Here is a 14,844-nt window from a genome sequence, read left to right as displayed (position 1 = left end):
CAGGCATGGGGGAAGTGGTCTTTTCTTGTATTTGTGCACTTTACACTACTTTCCAAGGCACTCAAAGTACTTGGTAATGAGGGGAAAAGGAGGTTTTATTCAGACACTTGCTTTTCCCATTACTGTTAGTTCTGTGGCCATGATTTAATGTAATTGCATGGTCAGTGTACTGAGATGACTGGAGTGCAGATTAATGTTTCTTTTGTCCTGCCAGTTTCTGAGAACTGAGTGGGATGCTGTTTGTGTGAGGTCAAGCCTTTCAGAATTCAGGCTCAAATTTGCACAGCTTCTCCCTCCTGTTCAAACTCACTTCAAGTTTAGTCCAAAATGTTTCTCCTCTAGAGCCCATGGAATGCATAATTTAAAACATTTTTTGTGGAAAATATGAAAATTGTTGTAAAGGGTCTTCTCTTCCTCCTGTGGTGCTAAGATGAAAAGGCAAATAACCTATTTAAGTGTTCCATTGAAGAGTACAACATGAGCCTTCAGAACATAAGAACTGCCATTTACTGGGTCAGACCATAAGTTTATCTTACCCAGTATCCTGTGTCACATGGAGACAGAGTGTAGATGCTGAAAGGGAGAGTGAACAGGGTATGCCCAGGGTTTTTTTCCACTGTTCTCTCTCATTTGCAATCTCCAGCATTTAAGGTCTATGACATTCTGATTCAGAGGCTGTACCCTTAACTCTCATGCTCAATAGCTACTGGTGCACTTTTCCTCCAAGAATGTGTCCAACCCCTTTTTGAATATGGTTAAGCCAGTAGCTTCCACAATACTGTGTGAAAAAGAACTTCCTTGTGTTAGTTTTAAACTTACAGCCTTCTATATTAAATTAATGACTCCCTAGTTCTTGTATTGTGAGAGAGAGCAAATAATAAATCCCTATCCCTAAGAAAATTCTATTCCTTAACATGACAAATAGCACCTAAACCACCTAAAGATGTCAGTGCTCAGTTTCTTTTAATGTGAAAAAATAAATACAATTTTTGAAGGTGTTTTTAACTGGTACATAATTAAAAATGATAGTTTGAAAAACAACCCTCCTCTAAGATCTATTTGTCTTAAATGTGCTATATAATAGTAGGCAAAACTATTTTTTTCAAATATTCAGAAAGCTAAAATTCTTTGAAAAGTCATGTACCAAGTTGGAAAAAAATTACATAGCCCATGGGTTGGACCCTTAGCAAATACACAGTGGTATAATACCAGTGATCATATACATTCATGTCATTTGAGTTTCTAATCCAAGCATATACAGAAATTGATGTAGAAGTGTTTTCTGAAGAGTAATATGATTAATTGTTTTAACATTCCAAAATGGTCAACATCCTATCCAAAAAGCAGAAGTAGTTATATAGTTTTTTAGTGCTATATGGTAAAATATAGTATATCAATGTATATTATGCTTGCTTATGAATTTCCTTTGCCCTTGGTAGTATGGATAATACATAGTATTTCTTTTCAATCTTACATGGCCTTTTATGTGTTTGGCATTGTGGATACTGGAATCTCTACTGCTGATACTTCATGCTGTTTTGGAAATGTTTCCTTTTGTCTGTTTTAAGATGTTTTAATTATTCTGTTACAACTGAACTATCTATGTTCAATTATCCAGTGTACTTTTTGCAATGCTGCAAATTTGTTAACAAATTAAAAGTTATGACTCCACAGCTTATATGCATAATACAGCTCTGTTCTCTGAGAGATGTCTGCATAGAAGTTGAATATGTTCCCAAATAAATGCACATTTTTGTGCATACCTATTTGAAAATGTGAATCACATATAGGGATACCTAAAGAAAAGGTCAGAGAAAATACAACTCAGAAGACTAGATCACACTTCATTTCTTCTCTGTGCAATCCTAAGGGTATTCAGGTAAGCATACACTTTTGGGAACTAACGGGTCTAAGCCATTTAGATGCATGTGAAAATCCAGCCTTGTTGGAGTATGATTTTACATGATGTCTTTTATAAAATTATTATGTCTGTGTACTCGTAGCTATGAACCAATAAGCATCTTTCTTATAAATCATCTGAAACTAACATAAAATATTACATGGCCTAAATTTAGCAATCCTAGGGCATTTATATACATACTTTTTGGTCCCGCAACACACCGGAGATCCACTACTCCAGAGCAGCCTTGATTAATTGAGTCTGCTCTGCATGCAAGCTGACACACACTGCGCTGTGTTGTCTGCACTTGTATAAGTGGCAAAATGCATATCAGTGCTCAGAAAATGGCGGTGGTGTGCTTTTTAAACTAAAGCACCTTCTACGTGTTTTACTTTAAAAGTGTGCTGCTTCCATTTTCTCAGCATTGACGCTCATTTCACCACTTATTCAACTGCAAGCATTGCAGTGCCAGGTGCTTTTCAAAGCACCTGGCACTGCAGCACTTGCATGTGTAAAAATAACCCTAGTGTTTCTGTTGCTGGTGTGTGGAACTAGCGTTTACTATATTTGACAGGTAATTGTACACCATGTACACAGGCAAAATTTTACACTAAAATCAAAGAAGCATAGAAATGTGACATTGGAAGGACCTTCAGATTTTGTCTTTTTTATTGTTCTTCTGTGAAGGAGAGTCAAGTATACCACCTCTATCCCTGAGTGATATTTTTCTATCCTATTCTTCAAAACCACTAAGAACGAGAATTCTATAACATTCCTAGGTAATCTATTCCAGTGTTTAACTGCATTACAGGTTTTTTTCCCTACCTAACTCAAACCACCTCTGCTGAGAATTTACCTGATTACTTCTTGTTGTCCCTCAAATGAACATGGTGGTTAGCTGATCACTGTACTCTTTATAACTGTACTCTTTTTTTTTTTTTTTTTTTTTTTTTTTACATATTTGAAGACATATATAGCCCCATTCACTTTTCTTCTAAACATTAAAAAAAAACCCACAAAAAATTCATTCAGACTTCCTTTAGAGATCATACTGGAATTCTAACTTTTGGTGTTCTTCTCACAACTCTACCTTGTCTTCCCTGAACTGGATATATTACTTAAGCTGAGGTTTCAGCTGTACAGAGTGGAGAAGAATGATTCTCTCATACCTTACTTTTAGCTCTCCTGATAATACATTTCAGAACATTTGCCTTCTGTGCAGTCATATCACATTACTGACTCATTCAGGTTTTTGTCCATTATTAAGCGCAGATCCTTTTCTGGAGTACCACTGCCTCACTAGGCAATATCTATTTTGTATTTGTGAATTTTATTCTACTTCCTAAACATAGGCCTTTGCATTCTTTTCTTTACTAAATATCACCTTATTGATTTTAGACCATTTCTTGTGTTTCATGAAATTGTTGAACTGTTATCCTGTTTCTCATCTGCTTGGCAACATCAGCAAATTGTATAAGGGTATGCTGTATTTCATTACAAAAACTGTTAATGAAAATATCAAATTGTCCTAGATAGAGGACAGACCCTGTGGAATGCCACTTAATACACTTTGCCACTTTGTCAGTGAAATATTGATAGCATTATAGCAATTTACTCTATACAATATTTCTATATTTTATCAGGCTGCCATGTGGGATGAAGTCAAAAGACCTTCTAAAGACAAAATATATCATATATATATATAGCTCCCCTTGTCACCTAAGCCACTTATAAGGAATGAGACTAGATATAGTTCTGAAAAATACAGACTAGCTGTTTCTTATCACCTTATTAGCCTCTAGATCAGCCTTAGAAATTGCTTGTTAATAACTTACAAACTGTCAATAAATTTATGAAAATCCCAGAATAATTCCAGGCATCCAAGTTAGGTTGGCTCGTCTATAATTCACAGGTCCTCTTTTTTCTCATTTTTAAAGGCTGGAACTGTGCTTGGCCTTCCCTAGTCCTTTCAAAACTCATTGGCTCTCCAACAATTCTTAAAGATGAAAAATAATAGTTCACAGATTGCTTCAGCTTAAGCACGCTAGGGTAAATTCCAACAAGCCCAGTTTATTTGAATGCGTGTTACAGAAGCTCCTAACACTCATTACATTTAAGACATAATGAACAGGTTAATTGAATCTTAAATAGTAACTTGGCCACAAGTTCAAGTCAGTTTTCAGGCATGGTAATACAGTAAATGAGCCACAAAGTTATTCCGCATATAAAATGTAACCATGTGGCTGGTTGGAGCTGGCCCATGACAAATCCTGACACTCAGCTGTGTGTCAAGATCCTGTATGGTGCAAGCCCAGAGTTCAGGACCAAGCTTTCCCCTACCATATTGGGCTGGAGGCACAACCAGTCCCTAAACCCCCGCCCAATGCCTGGAGGCAGATAGGGGGTGCGGTAAGCACAATGTTGGAGAGCATCTCCCTGATCACAGACTCACTGCAACCTTGGCCTTTAAAAAACATCTGCATGCAGCTGAGTTGTGGATGTGGTTTTCTAATATTCCAAGCCCTCAGGGACCCCATGCCCTGGAGCCCAAGCTTCTCCCTGATCCTGAAGTACCCGTGCATTGGGAATGTCAAAAAACCCTGTATGCATCTCACCTCATGTTTTTTAAAAGTTCTAGTGCAACAAGACCTGTAAAAAACCCTATGTGCTACCCAGCTGTGGGCATGCATGGTTTTTACTCATCCCCAGGCAAAAGGACCCTTGGAATGGATTGCTGCAGTCCAATCCCAGGGTCCCCTTGTGCTGAGACCTATTAAATCATGTGTGCCACCCAGCTGGGTGTCATATGTGGTTTTTACTAATGCCCAGGCACGGGGACTGCGGCAGAACAATTCTGGAGTTCACATGTGCTGAGACCTGTAGAAAGCATATGTGCTATGCAGCTGTGGAGGGCATGCTATTTTTACTCATCCCTGGGCATGGAGACCTGAGGATTGGGGTAGTGCAGCCTGATCATGGGGTCCCCATGGCCTGAGATGAGTAAAAGCTGCATGTGACCTCTCACTGGGATTTTGACAACCAGCTGATTGTTGGTTAGGGCCAGAGACCAGACTGGGGCTGCTTCTAAACTCCAGCCCCAGGGCTAGGGACAGACATCGCACATAAACTGGTTTAAGTGATCAGAAACTGGTTTAAACCTGTAACAGAACAGATGTTCAGTGCACATAAATGGCTGGAACTGGTTTGAGATAAACCTGGTTGAATGTAGTATCAGACTTAACTGATTTGTGTCAAGCCAGTTTATGCAATGTCTGTCTCAGGCCCCTTGCTGGATTAAGTAAAAACAGATTCCCCCAGCATCCTGGCATGCTCTCTGGGCTGGGTGGGGTTGTCTGCTCCACAGGAGGTCTGGCCCCTCCCCTCTGCTGCCTCGCTGGAGCTCTGATACAGATGCAGGCACAGCAGGGTCCGCCTGGCTTCCCCCTGCCCTACCCCTGTCCCCCCACCTACTGGTTGCTGGTTAAGCAGGAACCACCCCCTCCCTCCTTCCCATCTCCCTAAGCACACACCCTAGCCCTATGGACCCTAGGCATATGGTATGCTAAATAATGCCTGTGTCTGAGGTGTCTGTGTGCATCTCCAACTTCCAATTTTTGTGACAAGCAGACAGAACAGTGACCGCTTAGGGCATTTCAGACCTAATCAACACGTCAGCTGTTTAAGAAGAGTTTTAACTAATGGAGAGAGGATATTGTTTGCTGATGAGATGATAACCACTGTTATCAGCTCCCTGCTGGCTTGCTTGCCTGTCAGTTTGCTGCAGACAGTATAAAAAAGCAGGGAGGGAGATTGAAAAGCTCTGTATTATCAACAAATCCATGCACTGCACAACCCCCCTTGCCTCAGAGTGCTAGCATGGGTATGGGGTCTGGCAACACTCCTACCCCTGGAGCAACCTGGGATGGTGCAGGCAGAGGTTCTTCCAGGGCCTGGCCATGCCCCCCCCCCCCCTTAGCTCAGTGCTATTTAAGGGAAGGGAGGGTTGCTCTAGCACCTAACCCCCCTCCAGCTTCTAGCCTGCCCCACTGCAGGCACGAGCTTGGATTTCCTTAGTCCAGAAAGAATGTCTGTCTGTTACAAACCAGTTCAGCCTAGCAATGTTAGACTAACCTGCAAATATTAAATCAATTTAGGCTCAGGCTTTTTGAATGTCTGTCCCTAGCCCAGATGACAATCAGCTGATTGTGGACACTCGACTATCAACTTGGTGCAGGGGGAGCCCAGGATCATGATCCCAGGCTCTCTCTCTACTAGCAAGTATGGTGTGATTAGAATCTAATGCCTAATCTCAAAATCATTCATCCTGTACATCTGTCAAGGCAGGAGGCACAACTGTTGCGATCATGCATCAGATTCCATCATACCTTTAAATAAACATCTGTTAGCAGCCTTATCTAAATATTTTTTATTCTTTTATTTCCCCATTCTGGCCTCCCTCCTTATCCCTTTTTTGTTAATGGTAATTGTGTTAAGCATCTGGTCATAATTAACCTTTTTATTGTGAAGCCTGAAGGAAAAAAGACAGATAAATTTGGCAACTTGTGAGCAGAATAGCTGAGCTTAGATGCCTTTTTTGTATGAAAGCTGTCAAGCAAGTCTGTTTTTCTTAGCTTTCTTAGTTTGACAAGCTATGTTTAGCTTGGAAACTAGCCAGGGCCTTATTTCATTCATCAAGTTAAAATCCTGAAAACTTCCCAAATCAAGAGAAAAAAGAATTAATACATTTTTTTCACGTTTCCTTGAGTGAACAGGTGAAGCTGAGGTGTACTGAAAGTCTCACTACAGAATCTGAAATACCTTTTTTTCCTTGGAGTTTTTTTGTCCATTATTGTTTTGCAGAGACTTCATCACTGTAATGGTAATACTGTGAATGCAAACAAAGCTCTTCAGTACTGAATGAAAATCCTACTGTTAATCAAACTGTGGCATTTAGGCAATGAAGATAATAGGACAAAGGTACATAATTGCATAAGTAGCTACAAGAGGAATTTGCTTTTTGAATTTCTATTCTTTCCCTGAACAGCTCAGTGGAAAGGGTGTCTATAAATTTCTCTTTTGGTCATTGAGGATGGGATGGTGTCCTTATAAGAGACTCTTCTCCAAACCTGTAGAGCAGAGCTTCTTTTTCCTGATCCAGGTTTATAGATTAGTCACTTTTTGGCCTTGAGTGAAGACTGCAGGTATGGGCCCTCCACCTTCTTGATGAAGAAGCTAATAGCTATAATCGAGAGGTAATCAATATTTTAAAACTTATTTTTTCTCACAATTTTTCTTGAAGAAGCACTGTTGTTAATATGTATGTTGTATCTTATGTCCAAAATGTGCTAGGCAACCTGCAGAGAAAAATGCAAATAAAGTGTTCATAATCAAAAGCTACAAACTTTTAACTGCTTCTTCATGGGCTGGTTGAGGGATTCAGTAGATAGAGTACTTTGGGATTTAGGCAGTAGGATTTGGATTTAAGAAATCTAATCCTGCAAAAGCTTGGCCCCCTTCTCAACCTCTGTAGTCACATGAGGAAGGATTCCAAGAATGGCAAAAGAGTAACAATGATGTCCTTATGCTTATTAATTGCAAAAGTTTGTATGTGTTTTTTTAATCTACATTAATTTTGTCATACCTGTATACATACAAGAGAAATACAGGTATTATAGATCTTTTGTGGCATTCTGTTACGAAGGGATAAAGATAATGACCTGAAGATCATAATACATAATTTAAGTCAGATTTTCTAGGAATTTCACAAGCCTGTATATCTTAAGGTCATTCACAAAAAATATTTGGAGCCAAATCTTCCAAGTTTGTCCATCAAAAACTCCTATTTCTATCACTGGGAATGTTGGATGTATACATAATACATAATCAGGTATCTGTTTGATCTATACAGTTCAGATATATTTGATTTTGTTTTATTTTATCTTATTCTGAGTGAGCTTGTGCTGCCCAATAGAAAAATATGAGACTCATTCAATATCCAATGAGTCTTAACTGGAGACTGGAAAGCTAAAATTGATAAAATGCCTACTTCCTATTTCAAGGCTCTAATATTAACTTCATATCCTTTTCAAAGTTGTATTTGTATTAAAATGAGTACGAACATTTGCCCAGAAATACAATAATAAAAAGTGGCAAAAAATAAGCTAAGGAATAAAAAGTAAAGAAATGTCTGATATATTTATTTTCTAAGAAAGTGCTGCAGATTAGAATAATAACTTTTCAGCTATCAACTAAAATCTTTAAAAAAAAGCAAGATTCAAAAGTGTTAACTGTTTAAGCAATAAAGATAAACACCATTAGCACCAATTCCCTCCCTCATAGATAAGGAAGGCAAGATACCTACATATATTCCTTACTTTAAACCTGTCAGTAGTAGGACTGGTGTGCTGTAGCTGTGCTGGCCCAAGAAATGTCCAAGAGCCCAGGATTTTGTGATATTTTTTATGAAATCAACTGTATAGCTTAATATTATCTGATAAAAAATGCAGGATTCATTTGTACTTTTGACAAAAAAGGGAATTTCTAAACAAAATTTTGCTTAATTTTCCTAAGATTTTGACTAGTATATGTAATAGAAATCAAGAAAATTACTTATTCTCCTTAACAGTTTAAATAACAAATTTTAGGTTTTGTTTGTGTAGCTGACAAATATCCATCACCTTAAGACTACAGTATGAACTTAGTATGACACATCTAAAGCTAAATCAACCTTTTATTTTATACTCTGATTGTGGCTTGTTGGCTCAAAATCTGGGCCCAGTCAAGTACTGATGACACCAAAACGTTCAATTAACTCATACTTGATCATGAGCAAAAGGGTTTTAATCTGAGAATTTATTTTAAAATGTATGTAAAATTAATTCCAGCTTAGTTATTCAAAGAAAACTTACTTGATTTGGTATATAAAAAGCATTGTTATTTTGTTATTTCACATTACTAGTGTTTTGACTGAAATATGTCCAAAATTTATCATGGAAAACACTGTGAAAAAGTTGTTTGGAAAATATTTTTATTATAAAACGTACAGTATACTGACCTTAACATTATAAAACACAGTAACATATCAGAGTCTTGTAAAGACCAATAATTTATAAAATGAGACCAAAATCATTATAAGTTTTTCTAGCCTCATAGTCTAATTTAAAAATATATAAAATATATAATGATTGAATTCAACAGGAACATCCTTAGAAGTTGAAAAAGGGTTGTTCACAGATTAAAGTAACTAATGTCTGAATGTCTTTTATTAAAAAATAGATCACTCTTATTTGCTGAATTAATCTTTGGATTTTGAAGAGGTGATAGAAGAATTAACAGAAAGGTTAGCAATCATATTCTATAAGGCTAGATTATGCAGAAGCACTGCAAGGGATAAAAATATTGTCTCTCCAACAAAATAATGAAACATTTTATCACCATAACTGTAATAATAGTATTATTACAGTGAATACTTCTTTGGTATCTTTTAAGGTGCTTCTTAAACCAAAGAGTAGCTTTGGAATAACAAGAGGCTTTGGACTGTTAAAGGTCAATCTGAAGGCAATGATGTACTGCTAATGAAAATGAGATGTACAATTCACTTTTCTGCCCTCAATAGGTTTGACTGTTTACAAACAGTACTTTCTGTGTTGTACTTGCTAGGCAGTAAACTGGGCATTAGTGTCTAATCAGAGGAGCTTGCTTAAATGTTAGAATATGTGGATATAAGTTGTTTTTGAATCGCTGCCTAGGATATTTTTAGCAGTGCATTTGTAGAAGCCTGCATCCCTTTGTGTAGATTGCTGGATGATTAACGACCCCTGAGGGTGAAGGAATTTATTTCCATACAGACGGGACTGAGCTCCTGTTGTCAGATGTGATTTGTCTGGGAGCTCCCATGTTATTTCTGCTTTAGGAATCCCAATGGCCATGCAGTTCAGTTTAATCGCATTTCCAGGCCTGGTGTAGATAACAGGTGCTGGCTCACTGGTGATCCGTGGTGGGTAGGCTATCACTATGACTGGCACGTTCATAACAGATATGCCATACTCAGTCGACACTTTGCACAAATATGTGCCCCTGTCAAATACAGAGGCATCACGTACAGTAAGTGAACCATTTTCCAGAAGGGAGAAGCGGCCTAAGGTTTGGGGACTATCTAGTATAATCCCATTGGGCAGTGTCCAGGAGGTATGTGACCGCTGGTTGGGCTGAGTAATGCAGTGGAGCTGTAAAGTTTCCCCATTGATGATGCTCACAAGATTGTTGTACTGGTTGCTGATTTCTGGCCTGAGTCCCACCTTTAGGAAGACAGTTCTCTCTGCATAGCCACCTGAATTCCTGGCTGTGCACCGGTAAGTCCCTGCGTCCCCTGCAGAGAGGCCACTGATGTGCAAGATCCCATCCCTTTTGTGGTAGAACCTTTGCACGTGACTGCCACTCTGCAGTTCTGTGCCATTGGGCAGGATCCATGTTGTGCTGGGTTCAGGGTTACCTTGCACTGAGCAGTTCAGATTGATGCTGTGCCCAGCTATTGCAGTTATCCTCTCACTGACTGGGTCCCTAAATGATGGTTTCTCCAAATGATCTGTGACCAGAAGCTGCACAATCAGCCTAGCCTCCCCACCTTCATTTCTCCCAATGCACACAAGCTGCACTGAGTCTGTTTGTCTCACACCTCTGATGTCTAAGGTGCCATTGCGGTGCACAGTGATTCTGTTCCCATAGTAGGGAGCAGGCAGGATCACCCCTTCTGGGAAAGCCCACAGAACCCGTGGAGCTGGGATACCTTCAGCTCTACAATCAATAAGTTTACGGCTGTCTCTCATGGCTGTCTCCTTTACAGAAGTTATTGCATTGAGATGCCCATTAATTTTGGGGGGCTGAACATTGACAAGGATCCAGACTATTTTTCTGTCTTCTCCAGCACTGTTTCGTACCAGACAAGTGTAGTTGCCACTGTCTGATCTTTGGGCCTTTTGAATGAGGAGGGTGCCATCCCTGTACACCTGATATTTATCGGATAGGACAGGAATAGGTCTATTTGTTGGAGAAAGCCACGTCACTTTGGGGGTTGGCTCACCTTTGGCTTCACATGTAACAGTGACAACATCTCCATAGGGAACATTAATAACAGAGTAGGTTTTGTTCCTGATAGTTGCAGGCTCAGCTAGTACTTTGACCCGCACTCTCATCTCATCCTTTCCAATCTGGTTCTCAGCATAACACGTGTAGTCCCCCTCCTCTCTCAGGCCTACGTCATTGAAATACAGTGTTCCATTGTTGAAAACCACATATCTCTTTGCTCGACTTCCACTGTCATCTGATTGCATGAAGGTGTTTATCATGCTACCATCTGGGAGGCCCCAGGAGATTTCTGGGTTTGGCACACCTGTGGCTACACAATCAACTTTCAGATCCCCCCCATATTTAACCTTGTGATTATGCACATTTTTATGTTCTATCTTGGCTGGTGTCATCATCACATTCACTTTAAGAACCACATAGTCATCCCCAACCTTATTGCGGGCCACACAAAGATAATCGCCTGCATCCTTATTGGTGACTGAGTTGACAAGCAAAGTCCCATTGCCAAACACCTTGATTCTGGTCTCCCAGCTACTGTCAGGAAAGAAAACAGAAAATAATGTGAGACACAAAATATCAGCTTAAAGAAAACCTCCATGAAAAAAATACTGGAATCACTACTATTACATAATTATACTGTCATAGAAATGTTTAGTATTTATAGCCAAAAGGAAATAGAGGAGATGATGATGATCATTCCAGGCTATTCTATCCTGAACTTATACCATTTTAATCTATTTTGCAGCTCTCAGTAATGTTTAAACATGGTAACAAATTATATACATTCCGATGTACACCATAGTTGTGAGGAGGTAGAAACTTTACTCACAGCACTTACAAATCAAAATAAGCTATTTCTTAGGGATTGATAACCAAAAATTTTAAAACCTCCAGAGCAATTCCAAAGAACAAGTATAAAGGTTTTGTATAGTTTCCAAACTGAGTCATCTTTCAATGTATGTCATGGTACATGTCAATACTGCAGCAGAACCAGCATGCCCAGGACAGACTATTTCCAAGCATGTGGTGCCCACCCACTCCTGATGACATGCTCCAAACCTGAAAATGTGCCAGTGGGATTTAGTATGCTTAAAACTGGCCAGTGGCAACAGCCCTGGAGTGGTCTCTCTGGTGCTTTTCCTGGTTGTAAGGGTGTGGGAATGAATGAGCAGGGTGTGCTTGGGAACATCTTGGCCAGGGCATGCCTATGATGGTTCAAGTGTTGAACAGTGTTCAAAAGATTGTAAAACTATTATTTCCATCCAGTTCATTAAGTAAACGCCAGACATTGGGTTCAAAGCTTCTTTTCTCTTCACTCCCATAGAGTTCCCTCAGAAATAAACATTGATTTGCTATGCATATAGTATAGTTTGCACAGCTTTTGAGAGATGAGAAAGAAAAAAAAAACTATCAGTAACACAAACCATATGAATAGCTATTTTGTTGCTGTTGCTGAAAGCTATAAACATGTGGATACAATATTGCCCAAAGTCTGCATAAATATCTAATATTTCAATGGAGTTTAAACCATAATGAGCTTGTTCAACAATCAAGAATGCTCTCAGCAAAATAGTGACAATTATTACCAGGAACTAAGGATTTTTATGCCAATACACCTCTTATTTCTCAGTGAGTGAAGGACAATTTATAGATCTTTAATTGTCAGTGTTTTGGGAGAAGGGGGCAGAAGCAGGAGTTGTGGGTAGTAATAAACTATAAGTAAAAAAACTAGTAGTAAGTACTGTATTATATTTCATGAGAAGGATTCTTATAATTGTAGTGTGTCTTAATCATGCAAATATTATGAATTGATTCCTCTTAACTATCTCCTTAAATTCTGCTGATCTAGATGCAATACATTATTCATATTAAAATGCCTATCTTTATTTGAAATAAACAATTATAGGGCTATAGTTGTATTTGTCCCATAGTGATATAACAGAAAGGTATTATATATCAAATAGGTCTGTGAAGGAACAAAATTCATAGATTAACCCACCTCAGCTGGGATCCCCAATCATTCCACAGTACAAAGAATTAAGAGTGAAGGGAGAAATGAGGTAAATAAGACAAGCTATATGCATTCCATTATGATGTTCAATTTTCTCTCATTAGGAAGGAAAGTTGTATGTGTAAAAATGAGTTACAGTGATGGATATACAAAAAGGGTCTGATTTACTTAAGTTTAGAACATCCGAAACTCCGTTTGGCTGTAGTTATGCATGCTCACATAGATCCCAACTGAATCAAAGAGATTTTTAACTCTATCAGTTAAGATCCCAACTCTATCTGGGCAGGCTCAGCAAATGGGCAGATGAGAACCTGATGGTGTTTAACACTGAAAAATGCAAGGTTCTCCACCCTGGAAGGAAAAACCCGCAGCATGCTTATAGGCTCGGCAGTGCTCCACTCGCTAGCACTATGGAAGAAAGAGACTTGGGGGTCATCATTGACCACAAGATGAACATGAGCCTGCAGTGGGATTCTGCGGCTAGTAAAGCAACCAAAACACTGGCTTGCATCCATAGATGCTTCTCAAGCAAATCCTGGGACGTCATTCTCCCCTTGTACTCAGCCTTGGTGAGGCCGCAGCTGGAGTACTGCGTCCAGTTTTGGGCTCCACAATTCAAAAAGGATGTGGAGAAGCTTGAGAGAGTCCAGAGAAGAGCCACGCACATGATCAGAGGTCAGGAAAACAGACCTTATGATGACAGGCTGAGTGCCATGGGGCTCTTTAGCCTAGAAAAGCACAGGCTCGGGGGTGATCTGATGGCCACCTATAAGTTTATCGGGGTAACCACCAGTATCTGGGGGAACGTTTGTTCACCAGAGTGCCCCAAGGGTTTACAAGGTAAAACAGTCATAAACTACTGCAAGACCGTTTCAGGCTGGACATAAGGAAGAATTTCTTTACTGTCCGAGCCCCCAAGGTCTGGAATAGCCTGCCATTGGAGGTGGTTCAAGCACCTACATTGAACACCTTCAAGAGTAAATTGGATGCTTATCTTGCTGGGATCCTATGACCCCAGATGACTTCCTGCCCTTTGGGCGGGGGGCTGGATTCGATGATTTTCCACGGTCCCTTCCAGCCCTAATGTCTATGAAATCTATGAAATCGTTACATTATATATTTCAAAACATTACACACACACACACATACACACACATATATATGTATATATAGAAAGAGAGAGAGATCTCTATCTATCTAGCTAAGAAAACCTCATTAATTCAAAGCTCAGGACACCAAAAAATAGCAACTTTAAAATAAGCAGCACTACAGCACAGGTAAGCAACGAGAAGGTAAGAAATAAGGGACCCCTTGGGATTCGGAGCGGGGGGGGGGGGGCAGCAAAGGCACCAGTTGCAGGGCTCAAGTGCCTATATACTAATGCTAGGAGCATGGGGAACAAGCAGGATGAACTAGCGCTCCTGCTTGCAGAAAACACCTATGACTTAGTAGGGCTAACAGAAACCTGGTGGGATTCGTCCCACAACTGGGTGGTACATAGTATCTTGAACCAATACAAGATTGCTAGCTATGTCATCTATCATTAAACTGCTGTCAGAAACAGCATGGGCTCACTTAAGAGAACCAACTACCTAGTTGGTTGAATACAGCCCATGTTAGTAGATGTTAGTTCAAAGCCAAAAGGCTTGTGATTTATAACACGGTGCATGGGGCTGGGCCCCTGGAAGAATTAACAGTGTTTCAAGCTATGGTTACCCCACAGCCTAAAACTGGTCAGCATATGTGTATACTTCAGATACCCCTTCCCCAAGGATTCACTTTCTAATGAGCCCCTCACTTATTACTGGAATAGGGTGTTCTCATCACAAGTTCTGCGACGCTCCACATT

The 14,844-nt window shown here is 39.6% G+C and overlaps 1 protein-coding gene across 5 annotated transcripts in view; it reads right to left on the bottom strand.

Moving 5' to 3' along the window:
* Positions 1-8,910: 8,910 nt before the first annotated feature.
* MXRA5 (matrix remodeling associated 5) overlaps positions 8,911-14,844 on the bottom strand; it is a 31,067-nt gene continuing 25,133 nt past the window's right edge. For 4 of the 5 annotated variants that reach the window (XM_019485413.2, XM_019485412.2, XM_019485414.2 and 1 more), the window contains one exon: positions 8,911-11,518. In XM_019485413.2, the coding sequence (XP_019340958.1) occupies positions 9,607-11,518 (1,912 nt within the window). In that variant the 3' untranslated portion in view covers positions 8,911-9,606. The remainder of the gene's footprint in view (positions 11,519-14,844) is intronic. The other variant, XM_006277556.4, reaches the window with a different exon arrangement.

The sequence above is a fragment of the Alligator mississippiensis genome, chromosome 1, assembly GCF_030867095.1.
Source record: "Alligator mississippiensis isolate rAllMis1 chromosome 1, rAllMis1, whole genome shotgun sequence".
Lineage (NCBI taxonomy): Eukaryota > Metazoa > Chordata > Crocodylia > Alligatoridae > Alligator > Alligator mississippiensis.
The sequence above is the reverse complement of the archived record's forward strand: the minus strand, read 5'-3'. Positions and strand labels throughout refer to the sequence as shown.